Here is a 20,373-nt window from a genome sequence, read left to right on the forward strand (position 1 = left end):
AAATAAAAAAAAAAAAAATCATTCAAGCTATCTTTTAATTACAAATATGAGAAAAAAAAATCATTCATGCTATCTTTTAATTACAAATATGAGATTACGTTAGTTCAATTTTTTCAATCGTTCTAAAGATTACGTTAGTTCAATTTTTTTAATCGTCCCACCTTATAAAAAAAAGGCTGCCTTTGATTAGATTAAAATAATGTATCATACACCTATAAAGAAAGATCAAATATTTCATCCTTATTTGATTAGCTTCAGTTGCTTCTTCCGATTGCCTCTTTTGTTAGGAAATACATTTAACTGGATTGTTTAGTCAGATTATTTGCTCTTAGATCTTTGGTCACTACTTTAATCAAATGACAAAAGGAATCACTTATTATAGAGAAGTTACAAATAATTCTGAGTACTTCATTATCTAATGCTCCCATAGGTCCTCAAAAGAATAGGCAATAATAATAAGTTTAGCAGCAAGAGAAAAAAAAAAAAAATCAATATAGATAGTCCTTCGCGACTCCTGTGGCAATTAGATAACTGAGTTACTTGAATAAAAGTATAATAAGAATCAAATGAAAGCATGACAGCAAGGAGAAATTTCGTCAACAATGTCTAGATTCCTTCAAGTTTCAGGAGAAATTATTTGCTGAACTGCAGGAGACTGGAGTTGAACATCTTTGTCCAAACACACTCAAGACAATCTCCAGAAAAATGAAAGATTTTCCATTTCTAATTAAATATATATAGATATACATTAATTGATACTCGATAAAAAATGGCAAGTTGATGAATATCATATATCAATACAAAAATGAAGGGAAAGAAAAGGAAACAAAAGCCTGATAAATAGGAAAACTCGCACAACACCTTCCCCTTCCCCAATCCCCAGCCAAAGAAAAAAGGGACTCAGTAAAAAGAAAACGAATGCCCTATCTCAACTGGCAGCAGTAGTACACAAAATGCATCGCAACCGAGGAACACCAGAACGGGTATCATCATCTTCGTCTTCTTCATCATCATCATCTTCGTACTCATCGTTTTCTCCACTTCCTTTTTGGTCACTAACACTATGCATGGAATCCATTAAACAAGTCGTGTGATAAGCATGACAGCAAAAGAATACAATGACAGACACATTTTGTATAGAGAAGGGATCGAAACACATGCAACATCTTGAATCTCCTCTTGTTTTTGACTTGACCTCCATCGTTCTCACGCTTAATGCTCTCTCAGTAGCCTGAAAATCCCTACTATCATCACTTTTTGCTCGTGCACCGTCTCCTTCACTAGTTAAGCAAACTGCCCGTCTTGCTTCCTTGTAGTATTTGACCAAGAGGTTCACACAATCGGCCTGCACATTCACAAGTAACAACAAAATGCTAATGGTACGCGCTACTAAATATTATTTTCTGTTCAAATAAAAAGCAAGGGCATGTAAAACTAGGTACCTTAAGAATATCATTGCATCCATGTCTAAGGGATGTTTCAGTTCTGTAATCAGTGATAATTTTGACTAAGCGGTCCCTAAGCCTGAGAAAATAACAGAACAGAGAAACAGAATAAATCAGTATAAAAATTTGCTACACTAAAGCCATTATTTAAGAAAAATTGAAGGGTTAAAAATTATAAAATATTTATACTGTTATAGGATCTCAGCCTGTTTCTTATCAGGCTCTATAAGAGTGAATAGTGCAAGTAGAGTTTTGTCACTTGTTAACCTGAAGCCATCATTGCCTAAATATTTAATAACTCAGCAGGATTACTGAAATCATATTTTAATATTTGATTAAAAATAAATTTCCAATTTGCATTCATTCACTTTCTTCTCTTGTAACTTATCTAAGAGATAAGGAACGGATTCAAAAGTTCTCTTGGCGTCAAAGCAGTCCAACATTTCAATCACATTGCATCTATTACACAAATGAAAATGGAATGGGCAACTTGAAATCCATAAAAAGAAATGTACCAGCCAAAACTTGACAACAAATTCAAGGAGCACTCACCGAGGAATTTCCAAGCCATTAGGTACCACATTTACAATATATAGGGGGTCAAGATTGCCAACAGTATGCTCCAACAACATTCCGACCTACAAAGTAGCAGAAAATATCAGCAAAAGCTTAAAGAGTTGCATATAAAAGCCTAATTTATAAAATGTGCTTATATGTTAGGATTCTACATATTAAGTTCTTAATATACCATTTCAGGTTTGTGAAGACACTGCTTAATCAATTCTTCCCAAAGTTCATCATCATGCTGCATGGTTACAAATTCTACAGCCTGCATACAAAATCATAATGCTTATCTGCACCGATATTCAAGATCATCACAAACACAAGTAACGATCCATAGGAACAACTGAAGTATTTAAAAAAACTAACAAAGATATCCAATACCTCTTCCATATCTCCTAATTTGTTTATAATGATAGCGAGAGCCTCTTTTGCATTTCCCATTCTTCCAAGTACGAACACTTGCTCCCTCAAAAGATCTCTTTTGACACAGATGTCATATGCCTGAGAAAGTTGAATGATCAATTACCGGACAACAATTGAGGAACGAAAAATGACCATTCATTAACTCAGCATGAAATAACTGGTATAGTATTGACGTTCAAACCTTCTCAAGTGTGTAATGTTGGCTGCTACGAAGAAAAGGAAGTAGCATTTTTGGATCATAATCTGCATAAAGTTCTACCTGTCACAATAAACATAAAAGTTGATGTTAGTTGATTCAAATATGCACATTTCAGATCAAAACTAAAATGATGTACGCAATTCAGCAACTAAAGTGATATTAGCAAGAATTCATTTTTATGATTCAAATAAACAAATATGAACAGGAAAAATCACTAAAATCCAAGGTTTTCTAGACAACTAAGAAAGGAAGCCTACAGCATAAGTTAAATAATGGGAAATAAAATAAATAGGCCTTTACTTATTTAAAAGTTGTTTCTTACAGTCTTTTTAAATTCAAACTAGAGAATGAGAATTCAACATATGCAAACCAGTATACAGAACTGCATCAGTTACAGGTGGCAAAAATAGACAGAAACTGGGCTATGCCTCGAGTCAAGTGCACACATATCAAAATGACATTCTAACTGAAGATTATTGTATTGTGTCATACATTAACCCTCCTACAGGAGTTAACAGGTTATACAAGTCATACTAATGGGATGTGCACATCAACCCAACATGACATTCTTATTAAATCAATACTCCATGTTGTGCAGTTGACATAATAACTTAATTGCACTCGCATTTAGTTTTTAGAGTGATACAAATAATCATGTTGATCCAAATATAGAATACCCACTTTTGCATGATACAGACACAGAACTTGACATTAATTGGTGAATTATGATGCAGAAGCTACACAAATGGGTACATCAAATTATATACTTCCATAACAGCCACAAAAAATTGCCAGGACATAAAATCTATGGTACATTTTTGTACGTTCACCTCAGTTCAATTCTAATGCTGAGTTGATAAAGGTTCATGAAATTTGATATCCTTATCCAAAAATATTTCAAGCAAAATAAAGTCTTTATGAGCATGAAGTAAAGCTAAGTTATTAAGACAATGTTCACAATCATAAAAATACAATGCCTAACAGCCTTCTCATACCTGCATGTCATGAAAATCCTTTCCAGCATGTGGGCTTGCCTCAAATAATGAACGGAGATATACATGCAAGAAATATCTTGAATCACACTTATTTCTGGCAGCAAGCAGTTGCGAGACGATTTCAGCAGGAGGAATTAAGTCCTTGTTTTGGATAAACAAAGGCACAGCACGCTTGCAATCTACCATCATCAAGTGGACAACCTACACAAGCACAAGAGAGAAACTAGCATGAGAAAAATATTGGGAAACAAACAATTTGCTCTGTTTCTTTATACTAAACTTTCAAATAGACAAGTGAATCACATTATAGCCATTTCAGTTTCAATTTATTTTCCAGAGTCAAACCTTTTCACGAATAGCATCATGTAAGCTGTGTTTCTCAATGAATTCAAATATATCTGGTTTCATAAGCTGAAAAACAAAAACCAGTACAACACTTAATCAAGTAATGTCAGAATTATTAAATTGATGCATTTGCTTTTCCAAAAACATTTATGTAGACATAATTGTAGTGTTGCTGTCTCTGCACATAAGTTTTGCAAGAACACAAGTGTACAAAATAGATACTTACATCAGCATACAGAGTGCAGGCTTTCTCATATTGCCCATCAATTACATATAACTCTGCTAGTGCCTGATACAAACGCAAGCTAATTAAAGATAGGTTGGAGTTGAGAGGTTTTCATTTCAATTCAAATGACAAGCAGAAACTCTCAGTCTGACCTCTTTAAGTGCATCAGTCATGGAAGAGGTGTTCAGCTGAGGTTCTATGGTAGAAATGACAGGTAATGCAGAATAAATCACAGGTGGCCAAGATTTAACAGTCAACAACAGATCCTTATGAAAAGATGAATTTGTCGCCAGTGCTACAAGGGCAACCTGTGGCAAGAAAAACAGTAAGATTAGACACCTTGATCACAAGCTGGCATATAAACATAGTTCTGTGGCAAACCTCGTAAGCAGTATCACGCAGTCTTGGGTTTTCTGTTGGCATATATGGAACCAATACAGGAAGCTGACGGAGATGAGCAAAATGGAAAACCCACCTGCAAAAATGGTAACCCGCAATCAATTTATGAAGCAATGTGGAAATATTTAGTAATAGTTTCTTTATTTACCTCTCCCATGCTGATGCAGATCCTCTTAACAATTTGGGGCACAAAGATGCAGCTTCAGCATATTTCCTTTCCACAATCAAATGATCAAGATATCTAGATCCCACCTGATCATGTGGCAGACCCCAGTAAGCCATTATGCTGACTAAATTAACATAGAAACTAAAGGGCTTGGCCCTTATTTGGGGCAAAAGATTAGAGCTGGGTCAATTTTTAGGCCTGAGTAATTTGAAACTGAGCCTGGAAATATTATGCATGAAATTATACATTACATATATATTATAGCATAACATATGAAATGTAATAATTTATGTATTCATATTTATATGTAATAATATAAAATAAATAAGTTTTTTTTCCCTCTCCCTGAGAAGATGCTTAGGGTCATGGGATTGACCCCAGCCCAAGCAAACATTGACCATTATGGATTTTTCCCTGGACCTCAGACTTGCATTTTTGGTAAATCTTGGCTCATGCCCACCGCAAGAATTGACTATTATGTCCAAACTTGCATAGTATATACCCATGGGCAAAACATCCTATATACTTATGGCATACATATAAAAACAGAAAAAAGCTCTAAAATCTTTGGCATTATAAGAGAAAAATTATACCTCATCAAGGAGTTCACTTCGAGCCTGACCTGCTTCAACTGCTGCTAAAGCTTTTTCATGCCGACCATGTTTTAGAAGCCATACAATGTGATCTTCAGCATCCCTAGCAAATTTGTTTTTTCAGAAGTTCTGTTTAGGATACATTAGGGTACCATCACTTTTTAACCAAAAGTCAAGCTATTTCATCAAAGCCAAGTGTATTTTTCTAAGCTATCCAATGTTTGAAAGCATACTGCTGATCAAATCTCATGAACTAGAATTCAACTTTTTATGAATGCAACATAATTGGCAAAAGAAAAAAAAATAATTTTAGCCCTTAAACTACCTGTAGTGATATTTAATTCCGCTCTTGAACAAAATTTGTATTAAGTTAGGCCACTTACCTTTTATTTTTTTATTAATTAACCCATTTTGTCCCAATTTCATAATTGTCATTTTGTGAAAGTGAGATTTAGAAACAGTAGCTTCAGAGAGAAGATTGGGATAACCGCACTTGGTGAGCTTGCGGTTGAGTAAGACAAGGAGGTGGGGATGGAGCCTTGAACTTAAGTGGAGTATGAAAAAGGGAATGGATGTGTGAGCTTGAAATATGGAACTCATTGGAAAGTCAGGGGTTCATTTGATTTTATTCTTGAAAAGTACTGCTTGCCCCAAAAGTTCCATCTTCAGCTGAGGGGTTTGAGCTGGCCAGCTAGGTTTCAGTTTCACTAATGATGGTTCTTGGCATTGTTCCATTGTCTTTCCCCAAATCATTATTCTTTAGTTGCTTGCTTTGGTCTCAAAACCTCATCCCTTCCTTTGATCCTACAGACTATTCAGCACTGAAGGAATTTGCTGAAAATGGAGGAACCAAGTTTGGGTCTTTGGGTTCTATGTATGGATACTGGATAAGCATCAAGCCGTGGCCTTTCAAATGGATTCTCTAAGGTTTCTTCACTACCAACCATAGAATCAAATGACAATCTTTATGTAATATAACTGCCATTATGTAACGGAATTTTGAGGGGCCACTAACTCACCATTATTTACAAGCCCCCATAATTTACAAGTGTAATGGCTGTTATCGCTATTACTTAACAAAAACAGCTGTTACCAATAATTTGCCACTTCAAAATTTTTTATTGTCTACATAATTATTTTAGCAATAAATTAATTAATGATAATGATGCTTAAGAATGATATATTTATAGTCTTTATTTGAAGTATTATGCTTATTATATAGTTGTGTATCTTAATCTTACTTGTATCTATCAATATCTCTTTATTTCATAAATATTGCAAATTTTTTCAAAAATTTGCATGGCGCCAAGCCATTACTGTCACAATATGCTTGTTGTAGGCCCGTTTCTCTTACCCACGACTGCGACTGCAAACACCGCCTCAAACCACAATTTAAAACCATGCTGCAAGTGTGAACCACTTGCCATTTTCAGGATTTTTGTTAAACTCTTGGTGAATTATTCTAAATAATTTTCTATTGATTTTTTTCTGGCATTTTTAGTGTTCTGCTTCTGGATATATATGCATTTCAGTTTTTTCTTTCACTTTTTAATTGTCCTTTTAATTTTAAAATTTAATAATTTCATGCGGCCCACATAACCTGACTTATCTGTAATCTAACAAGTGATAGGTCGAGAAACCAAAAATGCCCTGATTAAATGCAAATTTTGTTCAAGTGCTGAATTGAATATCTCACTATTGTTTAAGGGTTAAAAACGTATGCTCTTTCCCAACATAATTTGTTGATTTTTCACTTCCACTCAAGATATTATACCTAGAAAAAGCATATAAGAAAATAAAGATTCATCCTAGTACAGACATCTATAAGTAGCTTTCCATGATATAATACTTTTAATCAGTTCACTAACACATCAAACTGAAAGCAATAGCAAACAATACTAATCATCTATAAGGTTCTCCAGCAACACCAAATTCTTAATATTCCTACCATCATTTGAAGAGAGAGAGAGAGAGAATAATGCTCTGACCATTTCTGTCCAATTTTCTAAATCATGTTTATCAGTATGGTGTAGAACTTCCAATGTCTAGAAGTCCCAGAAACCAGTGAACTACAACTAGGCATTTAAGAAAAAAATACAGTAGCCCAATTTATCACCATAAAACAAAAAAGGAAATATATTGTGACCATGACATCAAGACATCCTGATTCTTAATAATTTACATGGCTAATGAATTATAATTCCTGAAGCAAATAACATATGAAAGGGTAATGCTGAAAGACAAGGTCATACAGACAAAATTAAAATTCAAGATACAGATAGATATATCTTTCACATGTTATGCTGCAAGCGAACAAACACAAACTGTTCTTATGTATGCATGTATTATTAAACTCTAACAAATTGCAGCAGAAGTCAGAAAACAAACTAATATTCATTTTCCAAAATCAGGCATGCTCAAACCTGAGGAACAAATAATACTAACCTTGGTTTTGCAATAACCACATCCTTTGGGGATACAATGTAATATAATGGTTCAACACCAGCAGCCCATTGACCACCTGCATAGCTGCTGCCTATATTCACATGAAAAGTATCATAAACATTTAATGTAGATCATCTAGCATCAAAGACTGCCGACTTCAAATTCAAAAATTTAACCTGAGAAAGGAGAATGAGCAAGGGAATAATCCTTTGCCTTGTAATGCTCAAATCCATGCACAGGTAGGGCATCTGTTGCAAGTTCATCATTATTCCATGTAACTACCCGTACCTCTGGTCTCTGTGCATTGCCCTGCTTTTAAACATGCAGAAGAGTTAGAAAAAATAGTAGTTCTTGAATATCTGAAAGTGATCATAAACCATGTTTACCACAAAAAGAAAACAATTAAATTCAGAGTTAGCATTGAGCATATTTAACATTAACTCATTTTATATGGGTTTACACAAGTGATTGAGTTGCTTTACACATCAAAATGACTAGCCAATTTGATATTGCAATCCAACCATTCACATTCACCATTTCATAATTAGTTATTTCTAATGTGGGATTCACTCTCAACAAAAGCTACTTTTTACTGAGAAAGGCCGTATCATTTTGGTGTCTGAGAGCAATAATCAACATTACTACTTGCATATCATGCTAATTAGCATATATGAAATTTGCATTAGTCATGCTAACATGCATTTACACAAAACCAAATGCAATCCAACCATTCATATTCACCATTTCATGATTAGTTATTTGTAACGTGGGATTCTGTTATGGATAATGGATAGCCTAAATCCATAACAAATAGATTTTATTTATCTAGTAGTTACTTTTCAGATTTCTTATTATCTTATCTTATTATATTTTCTATTATCTTATCCTAAATCTAATCGTTGCTTGTATTAGACTTCTACTTTGATTAGAAGTTCTAGAACCTCCATTATAAAAAGAGTTTATTTTATTCAATAAAAGCAAACAGATTTATTATAAGAATTGTGAGATTAAGACTCTTCTTTTTTGAATCTTGAGGTGTTAAGAGCTCCCTCTAATGAGCTCCTTTCCTGTCAATCATCCCACGACAAGATCCGCAACTCGGGACTATAACAACTTGGTATCAGAGCCTGTGGTCATGGTGTTTCTTTCATGCAACAATTTGATGGACGTTTGAATGACTTAGCTCAGCAGATTTCTGAACTAGTTCAAACCTTCAATAGGAGTTGAACCAAAACCAAGATAGATCGAGCTACGACCAATCAAATTTTGGTCAACAAGGAAATGATAAGATAGAGATACTTATGGTGCCCAAAATGACAAATTAGTCGTGCGATGGCACAAATAGTACATTATCATCCTACATTTCGAGACCTACAAGAGTGGGGGTATTAGATCATGTTTTAATAAAACTTGATTTAGTTTTAAGTGAAATTGTTTTAGTTTCAAGTGAAGTTGTTTTAGTTTCAAGTGAAGTTGTTTTTAATCCAGAAACTTGGGTTTAGAAAGTAGTAGGTAGTGGGCAATGTTGTCCTGAATCTGAAACTGCATGGAAGCCTATCATTTATTTTTATGCTACATATCCTATATTTGAGCTCGAGGACAAGCTTCGTTTCGAGGAGAAGAGTGATGTTATGGATAATGGATAGCCTAAATCCATAACAAATAGATTTTATTTACCCAGTAGTTTCTTTTCAGATTTTCCATTACCTTATCTTATCATATTTTCTATTATCTTATCCTAAATCTAATAGTTGCTTGTATTAGACTTCTATTTTGATTAGAAATTCTAGAACCTCCATTATAAAAGGAATTTATTTTATTCAATAAAAACAAACAGATTTATTATAAAATTTGTGAGATTAAGACTCTCTCCTTTTTTGAGTCTTGAGGTGTTAAGAGCTCCATTTAATGAGCTCCTTTCCTATCAATTATCCCACAATGCGATCCGCAACTCGGGACCATAACAAATTCACCCTCAACAAAAGCTACTTTTTAATGAGAAAGACCATATCATTTTGGCGTCTGAAAGCAATAGTCAACATGACTACTGCATATCATGCTAATTAGCATATATGAAATTTGCATTAGTCATGCTAACAGGCATTTACACAAAACCGAAGAATGGGTGCTGAAGCAAACAATAAGAATGAGTGTAACTTCTGCAGAAATCTCTGCATCCTTCCTGTACTCAAGTAACACAGCAGGGAAGGTGGTTTAAATTATCTTTTAGAAACATTTTCAAGCAGAAAAAAATCCTCATTTTTCTCATTAACCACGTTCAACAAATAAAGCAAAGCCTGGATGCTGGAAAATAAACTCTAAAAGCATGAAGATGAATGATGCTAGCCATTCTAGAATAACCTTATTCCAATGAATCCTCATATGCAGCATGATCTCCTATTACAGATGTCCTTTCTTCTGTCATAATGGTAAAAAGGCGGCAAGCAACAGAATTAACTGATGAAGATAATTAGCAGCTTGCCAGAATGACAATTCATATATTTTCCCTGTTTACTTAGCACATAAAGCTGCTAGGTCAAGAATCACAAATTCATAAAGTGCCCTCAACATGATTGGGGAAATACCTGTCTCGATGGAATGGTGCTGCTAAATTCCTTTTCTCCATTTTCTTCTCCAGGAATATAAGCTAGAACAACCAAAGAATCACCAAAAGGAGCAATTCCAGAAATATAATAGCTGGTTTGGAAAGATGCCACAATATCCACCTTGTTCATACTAGCCACTGGAATTTGCCTATATGTCCCATTGGTTCCCTTGTGCTCATTTGTTCTTATCGATGCAATTTTCACAGATGTTCCCCAGCCAATAACCAACAGGGTGTCATCCTGGATGTGATAGAAGGGAACAAAAAGAAAAAAGCATAGATTGTATGAAGAACAAAATGGTTATTTAAATTTCAAAACCACAAAAGTATAGAACAGATCAATAAAGCAATGAAAAGGATGGTGAAATTGTTTGGACTACAGATACCTGTGATTTGACTAACCTGCCAAACTAAGTGAGGGAGCAAAAGCTCAGGACGTGGACTTCCTTGTGGTCTTTCGATGAATGTTACTCGCTGAGCGTTAGCAGCATCATAAACTTTCACACCTGCATCATTAGCCCATGCAATGAGACTTCTTCTCCACTTTACAGCATGTATTGGACCTTCACCAGAGTGCAAAACCTGAAAAATGTATTAATTTGCAGCACGAAGAACTGAAACTTAACCAAACCAATTCATATATAAGTTATCACAGTGAACTTGTACTGACCTGGTCTCGATAACCCAGCCATTTTTTCGAATTAAAATACAAATGACCAGCTAAACCACCAGCTACAAATCTTCTAGATGTTTTTCTAGAATATTCAGGGTCCAAAGCAATAGCCTTCATCGGACGATGATAATCAAACTTCATTTTCTCATCGGTGAAAAGGCTATGTACTACAACAGACCCATCATCTGAACAGCTTCCTACATATTCGCCTTCTATGTCAAAGCTAAGGTCATTGACTGCAGCAGTATGAACAGGATATTCTTTAACCTGAAAAGCAATAAATAACGAACACAGTTCAAAAATACAATAAGTTTCGGCCCATAAAAAATGTTGCATAGATTGTCAAATGTAAATAGTCGTTAAAGTTTCATTCTTGCACTAGTAATGTCATTCCAAGATCAAGTTACAGATTGTCATCCTACCTGCACCCTCTTCTCCCCTCTCTCCCTCCCCCAATTACCCGCTCCCCCCAACAGAAAAAGAGAAAAGAAAAAAAAGAAAAAAAAAGAAAAGAAAAGAAAGGAGTGGTATACAATTGAATTCACATTTTAGGTTGGGTGAAATTCAATTGAATTCTGCATTTTAAGTTGCGTCATAATAAACAATAGAGTTCATTTCATATGAATTCTATTTGGCATTCAATTGAATTTCACATAGTTTTGTGAGATAGAATTGAACCAAACAGTATGTAACCGTTGTTCAATTTAGCATTTACCACCAAAACTTCTAACGCAAGGAGTAATTGGTTTCATTACTGACACAGATATCTGGAGGTAAGAAAAGAAGCTTATAAATTTTCACAATTTACTACTATCTTGTAAACAGCCGCATATATTACACACATCACTTTATGGCGCTTTGGGCATGGGAAAGGACCTTTGAGGATCAGAAGACGAACTGTGTCCAGAATAGAAAGAAAATTTGAGCGATCTTAGATGAAACTTGCATGTATTTCCTGCAAATTACTCATTTATAAAACAAAAGGCAAAGCAGTAGTAGCTGAAGCTAAATCCGATACTCAACCATGTTTTGATCATTGCTATGTCTTTCAAAGAAGTTTAGAATTCAGAAGCTAAATTACTATCTAAAACAACTAGAATCGTTATATTAAGACAAGAAATGTGAAAACACTTGGTTTCACATATTGCTAAGCTGGTAGCGAGCTAACTATAAAGAAGTTAATAAAATTTTGTGATTATAATGCGATAAATACATGCAAAAAAATAATAATAATTCAAGCTTCCACGTTGAGATCGAACAGGCTTCAATTCAACGATTTCACAGCTCAGTCAATTATTAATCACTAATCACCTGGTTGCCAAGGAAATCGAGAATATGAACGGTGCCGTCAAGTGTTCCAAGAGCGATCATGCGCTCCGCCACCGCAATACACGATGCCGCATCATTGGATAGCAGCGTAGGTATACTACCTCCTATTCTCTGATACTTAAGCCTGGGTTCTTCTTCCTCCTCGTCTACCTCTTCTTCTTCCTCCTCTTCCCGCTCGTCGTCTCCGTTGACGCCGTTTTCCGTCGGCATAGGAGCCATTTGGAGGATTGTTTGATTCGTTATGGAAAGTAAAGAGGAAATAAAATGATTAGGAAAGATCTGCTTCGATTGGGTGATGCCTGAGGGAGGAAGAGAAGAGTGGTTTCGGTTAAAAACGGATTAATTATTAATTAACAAAGCAACAAAAGAGTAATGACACCTGTTTTATTCTTCACTCTCTCCTCTTCCTTTTTTTTTTTCCCCTTTAAAAACGTGACTTTTTTTATTAATTATACATAAATAATTAAATTCAAATATATCTTACATATAAATTTTGCATTTATATATACAGTATATTTATTAATAAAATATTTGATTATTTCTCTTATATATATGAAAAAATAATTTATATTTGAAAATTATTTTTTATAAAAAATATTTTATGTTTTTAATAAAAAAATATTTTTTAATAAAATAATTTATTTTTTATTATTTAATTTTAATTTAAAAATAATATATATATATAAAATTTTCTTAGAATGATTTAATTTTTATTTAATTATAAAAATATTTTTTATTGATTAATTTTCTAAATGCCTCAAATGTTAAAACTTCTAAAATATTTTATATGAAACAAATAAAATATTAACTTTAAATTGATGAATAACTTTTTTTAAAAAAAATCTCCTGAAATTAAGATTATTGATAAATATGAAATATATTTATTTAGCTTAAATTAATAATTGAACTAAAAATTCTGTAAATTTAAAACTAAATTTAGTAATTGTTAAATTAAAATTCATTAACATCGATAAATATGAAAATTATAATTGTAAAGATTATATAATTAAATTTGTTCGATAATTATTTTTAAAATAATGTTTGGTGTTTTAATTTAATTAAAATTATTAATAATTAAAAAATAATTTATAAAAAAATATTATTTAAGCAGCTATCTACTGGTACAATAGTTAATATTTATTATAATAATTAATATTACTGAATAAAGACTTAAAGTTCTCAAAATACATTATAAATTATTTAAATCCTGAAATTTAATAAACCTCAACTAATTGAATAACAATGGCAACTCTTTTTTCTTTAAATAAAGAAAGAAGAAATTTAAAAAAAGAAAAATGATTTGCAGCAACTTTCTTCTCATGGCTTTGTTTGTTTTATCAGAAAATCAATTTCTGTCTTTTTTACTGCTGCTGGGGACTCTGTGATTGCCCCCACCATGTTTAATGCTATGCAGGGTTGATCTACTGGTACCTGCAGCATGCACCCAGATACAAAAAATTTTTAAAAAAATTATTTAATTATTTTAAGAATTTAGTTAAGACCCAAATTATTTTATATGTTGAATTAAAATTTAAGAAAATGCACTATTTAATCATGTTATGAAAATTCATTAAAAAAATATATTAAAATATTTTTAAAATTTTAAAAAATTTTCGAATTAACACTTTTAAGTTTTTTATTATTTAATTCTAATAATACAAAAATTTAAAATTAAGTGATTAATTAATAAATTTTTATATATTATATAAATTGAATAAATAATTTTCCTTAAAATTTATTAAATTGGCTTATTCAAAATATCAAATAATTGAAAATAGTTAAAATTTAATTTAAGATAAATTATTTTAACATTTCTAAAATATATCAAAATTAATATATATTTTTTATTTTTTTATTTTATATTTTAATTTCGTCAAAGATGGAGCTTTATCTAACTAATTTTAAAATAATTAAAATAGTCTTAAATACATAATATTTTTAATTTTAATTATATCAAAGTTAATATTTATATCTCCTATTTTTAAAAAATAAATAGTTTAATCAAAATTTATACTTCCTTAATTTAAAATTTTAAAAAAAATGAAACGATTTAAAACTGAGCATGATTGTGAGGTCTGAAATTGAGTGGGGAAATATGAAATATATTTTTAAATAAAAAAAATTACTATTTAATCTCTATTTTATTTAAAATTTTATTAATTCATTTTTTATTTTAAAAAATATATTAAAATATTTACAAAATTTAAAAAACTATTAATTAATTATTTTATTAATTTTAATTATTAAATATCTTATTATTTATTTTTTTAATATGAAAAAATTTATTATTTAATTTTTTAATTTTATAAAAATATTTAAAAATTAATTCTTAAATATATTTTAAATTTGTTATAATATTTAATGATTAAAATTATTTAAAAATTTTAATAAATAAATTTTTTAAAATTTTAAAAATATTTTAATTTATCTTTTAAAATTAAATATTAATTAATAAATTTTTCAATAGTACAAATGTCAAACAAATAGTTTTCCCATTCAAATATCAGGGTAACTCTCTGCGTCTGTGCACATATTGGTTGGCTACGCAAAGGATTTGCAAAACTTCCGTGCTTTCCGCTGACACATATTATCAGTGTGTACATAAATATTTTCGTAGGGTTTTGGATCAGAACTGTCAGTTCGGTTGACTTTATGGTTTGGACTGATCTTAGTTTGAAATGTTTTTGATTTGATTTTTGTTCCATCTTGATTTAATTTTTGGAAAAAATATATATAAATTTTTAAATAAATTATATATAAATTAATTTTCTTTAAAAATAAAAATTTTATAAATTAAAAAAATCAAAGTTTTTCATTCCAAAAATAAAATTTAATAGAAAATAATTAAATTAAATTTTTATTAATTTTTTTATTCCAAATAAAGGAAATACGTTTTGGATCGTGAATTCAACTACTATTATACAAAACATTATATTATTATTATTAATATTATTTACTTGAATTTCTTTTGATCATTTCCCAGCTGGAATGACCTTGTTTCCCTAACGTATTTGCATGAATTTTCTTGTAAGTTTTGAATTTGCTGGCCGTTTAAGGCTGTCCAGTTATTAATTATTTTGTATACTTAAAGATAATACCTCTTTTTATTCACAAGCTCACATGAAAGTATTTAAGAAAATAATAATAAAAAGATTATAGATTTCTTTTTTATAATGTTAATTTTTTTTGAGTAATTAATTCAAAATAATTCCATGTGGAATAATTTAAAGGTTAAATATCTCTTAATATAATATAAAATTAAAGTTGGAATGAGTATAAAAATTTTATATAGTTTTATAATTATCACAATACAGTTTAGCGACTGCACTAATAATTTTTCAGGAAAAAAAAAATCTTATGCTGGCGGATAATGAGAGCAGGCTATTTATTAATTTAAATTTTTAAAATATATTTTTATTAATTGATTTATCTATTTAATGATTGATTAAATTAAAAAATAATAATAATTAATATAATAAATATATTTTAACCAATAAAATGGATAATAATAAAATTATATTTGATTATAAAATTAATTCCCTATAAATGCTCAAAAGAAAATTATCTATAATTTTCAAGGCACTTCTTAGCTTCTGGTGATCAATAATCTACTGCAAATATGTATATATATTATTATTTCAATTCATAGTTAGAAAAAATACGTAAAATTAAATCAAATCCATTAAAGATAATAATATATTATTTTTAATAAATAAAAAAATTAAATATAATTAAAATTAAAATATCTTAATTAAATTTTAAAATAATAAAGATAAGTATAAAAAATTAAAAATTTATTAAAAAATTCAACCGATTAAATTAAATTAAATTAAATTATATCAGTTCGATTCAAATTAATTTTTATTTAAAAATCGATTCGATTTTTAAAAATATTAAAATTTTAATTTTAAATTTAATCAGTTTAATTCGATTTTGAATCGAATCGATTGAGCGAATAGTTACCCATATATAATAAAAAAAAAAAATTATGTGAAAAATTTTGAAGGGAAGTTTTTGAACTTACAAAATGGCCAGCTCCAAGAATCCAATAAAAATGGAAGTTTTTGTAAGACTTGGTAAATCCTCTAGTAGTAGTATCATCACCACAGTACAGGGGGCTTCTATCCATCTTCAAGAAGCTTGGAAGCCCTTCCCACCTGAAAATCAAGAATAAAATTTTAATTTTTTTTATAAATATAATAAAAAATTATTATATATGACATTAATATAATTCACATGAGATCAGGAGTTGATAATTTAATTATTTTTATATATTACTTGAGCTTTTCAATCCATGCTTCAGTACCCTTGGTTGCACATATCAAATCAAGCTACAATAAACAAAAGAAAAATTACTGTTATAAATTAATATCATGACAATGATTTTTAAGCCTTATAAATTAAAAGAAAATAATTTAAATAAATTTTTATAGAATCATGCTTTATTTTAAAATAATTTTTTTAATTAAAAATAATAGAAAAAATCAATTGAATTAAAATTTTTTAAAATTATTAATTCCAAACAGGAATATGGATAAAGTTTGCCTAAGAATTCAATCTATTTTTGCTGATTTAAGTGGTTGTTGGTACCACATTGCTAATAACATTAAAGAGAGGGACTAAAGAGAAATCTTACTTGCCCACTATATACAGTCACATTCACCCCTTTAGCTAGAAGCTCATCCACCTACAAATATATAAAGAAATTGGACCATCAATTAAATAAAAGTTAATTTAAAATTTTCATTTTTTTCATTATTTTTTAAAATTTTAAGAAATAAAATATAGCTCACATGTTTAATCTAATAGTAAATGTATCTAAATAAATTTAAGAGATTTCGACAATCCACAATCGAAAAGAAAAGAGTCTGGACAATGTTACATATTTCAATTATTCCTTTATCTTTCTTTCCATTAGAAAAATGGAAATGGATGAAGTTCATTGTTTGCCTAACTCATAATTAAAGTCACCCACTTTATAAAACAATCATTTATTCTTGTCTTTTTCAGTAAAATTTCTCTAAACAAAATTTAATTAATGTCTTGATTATGATCTTTGCTGAATTAACCAAACCAAAAAAATTGAATTATAGTAGTACCTCATCAATCCTTGCTCTCATAAAATCACCTGCCAGATTGCTGAATACTTCATCTGACTGTCCACCCCAGCTGCAAATAATAAACTTTAATTTGTCGGTATTAGAGTCACCACTAAAACTGAAACATTTTGAATTCGAACTTTAGTCCAAGCAAAGATGATTACTTAAAGGAAAAGAAAAGCATGCCTGATATTCTCTGGGATAATCTTCAACTTTTGTTTAATAACACCATTCATCAAGCTATTGATATCACCATTACCACCAGGAGACGAACTCAAGGTGCTGAGGTATCTGATGTACCTCTTCATTGCTATTCCTTGTAATAATTTTGCTGTTAGAGAAACTGGGTCCATTCCAGAATCTAAAAGAAAATTGTAGAAATCCTGATATTTGCCACATGTCACACAAAAATTAAGTGCTTATAATAGTAGTGTATATATATATGTATGTACGTATGTGATGATGAGTGTAAATACCACAGAGTTGCTGCTTCTGCTGATTACTCCCTCAAGTACAGCCCAAGAATCTGTTGCAGAAACATACTGCCCGTCGCGGATTTGCTGCTTAATCTTCTGCGCTAGACTGGTTTTAAAATGGGATTTCTTAGACAATCAAATATGTTTCATTCTAAAGATTGATTTGATTTTTTTTAAGCTACTTTTAATGCAGAAATTACTGAACAGTATAAACCTGTTGGCCATCTCAAGGCCATTGTTGTCTAGTCTTGATACATCTTTGAGAAGAGGACCCCATGAAAGCTGGAAAATTCAGACTTAAGTCTCAGAAAATCAAGAAAAATTGCAGAACTTCAACTAGAATTCATTGCATTTTTGCTGAACTTACCACAAAATCTTCTGGGGAGATCCAAGTATCACCCAATATCACTCCTGAACATTGCAGAGAAATTTAGATTATGTACATATATAATCATGATCATATAGTAATTAAAGAGAATTCAATGAAAAGAAATTGAAGTACCTCCTAGTTTAACCTTCAATTTGCCTGCTTCTATAGCTTTTAGAGCTGATAATCCAAGAGTTACTGCAAACTTGCCTCCATAAGACTCTGCTACTATATGAAGAGGACTTTGTTGCAGGCTCTCATTTCTGTTAAAAATTTCCTTCAACAATGTGGTTAAATCAGTTGCTGCCTCTTCATCAGTTTTCACAAATAAATTTGATTCCTCCACAAAACTGAATCCTGTACCAACTGGATTATCCTATTTCCAAGAAAATAGTAATTAAAATGTTTAAAAAATAGAATGCAAAATTATGATAAGATCAGCTTCATAAGAATCAGTTAAAAAATTGGAAGAGTAATTACCACAAACAGGAGATCAGCCATTCTTAGCCATGTTGAATTTCTTGGCTTCAGATTAACATCCAGGGGCCCAATCTCTTCAAAATTCCCTAAACCAACGCCTGATGCTCCCTTTTTCAATTCACCAACAAAAACAAATAAAAACTCAACACATTTAAGCAAGAACAATTAATAAAATTGCTAAATATTTATACTTACTGGTCCACCCTGCAACCAAAGAATGATTGGCCATGGCTTGGAGCTAATTTCAACTCTGTAAGGACTTCTATATAGCCACCAAAACATGTGTGCTTCTGTTCAATTCACACATTTTTCATTAAAATTTCTGTTTCAAATCATCGAAAAAAAAGTAAGTATTAAGAAAAGAAACTAAATGCTTACTAGGCCTCACTTCTACATATCCCCAAGCTTCTGATTCATTCTGGGTTCTTGCAGCTGTGGCTATCAGTCCATGAATCAGAGAAACCAAGAAGAGAACACACAACTTTTCCATCCAAAAGTGAGAAAGACTAGATACCCACTTCACAGATTCAAAAGAATCATGTAGTAGCAGTAAAGAATACTAAATATATAGAGATGATTGTTGAGATGAAGCTTTCTTTGTTTCTATCTGCAACAGAAAAAGAAGCAAAATATGGAAATGTTCCTGTAAAGGCAAGTTGTTTAAAGATTGTACATTACAATAAACGTTTTGGGTTCACATGAAGATAGAGAAAGAGTATAATTCGAAGAAGAAAAAGGAGACGTATAGATTTTAACTGATGTGAGGAAGTTGAGATTGCGTAAAGAATGGTGTTTATATTTACTTTCAGTTTCTGTCAGCGTAGAAAGGGACCTCAGGAACTGTTCTTCTATAATAAAAGCTTGTGAAACGTTAATAATTTTAAAGAAAATTTTAATATTATTAAATTATAATTTTTTTAATTTTTTTTTTGTTGATTTTATTCAGAATTTAAGGGGATTTTAGATAATTAATGCCCTGGTTTTTTGAGTTCCAGTTGTGGTTGAATTTGGTGATGATAAGGTCAAACAACTATTCAATCCACCCAATATCCATGGTGTTATTATTCGGCTAGTTTGGCCCATTCAGATATTTTGTTTTGAATGGCTGCTAATAGATTCTCTGTGTGCAGTGGGTGTAAAAGCTGACTTATAACATCACATTTATATATGATCCTTATATATTTACCACCTACAAAAAATTTTCAGAATAAAAAATAATTTAATATGTACTCACATACTTAACCTACTCGTAAATGCATCTAAATAAATTTAAAAAATTTTAAATTTTATTTCTTCAATCCTGAAAATTATGATCGGCTCTCCTTATTCTAAGGTTTGATTTAAAAATTAATTGATCAATTCGATTTCAAATTTAATCGATATGATTCTGGTTCGGATCTCGAATCAAATATTCTCAGCAGACTATTTTACATACATGTGTATGTAGACTTATATACCAAAAATTTTATATTGCTGTGTGTGTTTTATTAATATAAAGAATGAATATATGTTCATTCTTTATTCTATAATTTCACAGGGTTAAA

General features: G+C 30.7%; 2 protein-coding genes across 4 annotated transcripts; both read right to left on the minus strand.

Moving 5' to 3' along the window:
- Nucleotides 1-696: 696 nt before the first annotated feature.
- On the minus strand, nucleotides 697-12,812 carry LOC110613741 (vacuolar protein sorting-associated protein 41 homolog). The gene is made up of 19 exons (XM_021755020.2): nucleotides 12,390-12,812; nucleotides 11,076-11,345; nucleotides 10,808-10,987; nucleotides 10,386-10,646; nucleotides 7,977-8,109; nucleotides 7,801-7,891; nucleotides 5,356-5,458; nucleotides 4,745-4,848; nucleotides 4,579-4,672; nucleotides 4,350-4,505; nucleotides 4,198-4,260; nucleotides 3,972-4,037; nucleotides 3,627-3,827; nucleotides 2,614-2,691; nucleotides 2,391-2,510; nucleotides 2,194-2,274; nucleotides 1,998-2,083; nucleotides 1,443-1,524; nucleotides 697-1,345 (listed from the first exon to the last, which is right to left on the minus strand). The coding sequence occupies exons 1-19, from the start codon at nucleotides 12,624-12,626 to the stop codon at nucleotides 929-931; spliced, it is 2,823 nt and encodes a 940-aa protein (XP_021610712.1). The 5' UTR covers nucleotides 12,627-12,812; the 3' UTR covers nucleotides 697-928.
- A 725-nt stretch (nucleotides 12,813-13,537) lies between these two features.
- On the minus strand, nucleotides 13,538-19,621 carry LOC110612893 (serine carboxypeptidase-like 51). Of its 3 annotated transcripts, none has more exons than XM_043955725.1 (13): nucleotides 19,218-19,621; nucleotides 19,025-19,119; nucleotides 18,830-18,937; nucleotides 18,485-18,725; nucleotides 18,350-18,393; nucleotides 18,197-18,264; nucleotides 17,983-18,088; nucleotides 17,693-17,889; nucleotides 17,507-17,576; nucleotides 17,044-17,094; nucleotides 16,686-16,738; nucleotides 16,432-16,564; nucleotides 13,538-13,838 (listed from the first exon to the last, which is right to left on the minus strand). In XM_043955725.1, exons 2-13 carry the CDS (start codon nucleotides 19,109-19,111, stop codon nucleotides 13,725-13,727), a joined length of 1,272 nt encoding a protein of 423 aa, XP_043811660.1. In that variant the 5' UTR covers nucleotides 19,112-19,119; nucleotides 19,218-19,621; the 3' UTR covers nucleotides 13,538-13,724. The 3 variants fall into 3 exon arrangements, 2 of the variants coding, with proteins under 2 accessions (XP_043811660.1, XP_021609427.1); XM_021753735.2 differs by having other exon boundaries at nucleotides 19,208-19,621; XR_006350399.1 differs by lacking the exon at nucleotides 16,686-16,738 and having other exon boundaries at nucleotides 13,699-13,838; nucleotides 19,208-19,620.
- Nucleotides 19,622-20,373: the final 752 nt, after the last annotated feature.

The sequence above is a fragment of the Manihot esculenta genome, chromosome 4, assembly GCF_001659605.2.
Source record: "Manihot esculenta cultivar AM560-2 chromosome 4, M.esculenta_v8, whole genome shotgun sequence".
Taxonomy (NCBI): Eukaryota; Viridiplantae; Streptophyta; class Magnoliopsida; order Malpighiales; family Euphorbiaceae; genus Manihot; species Manihot esculenta.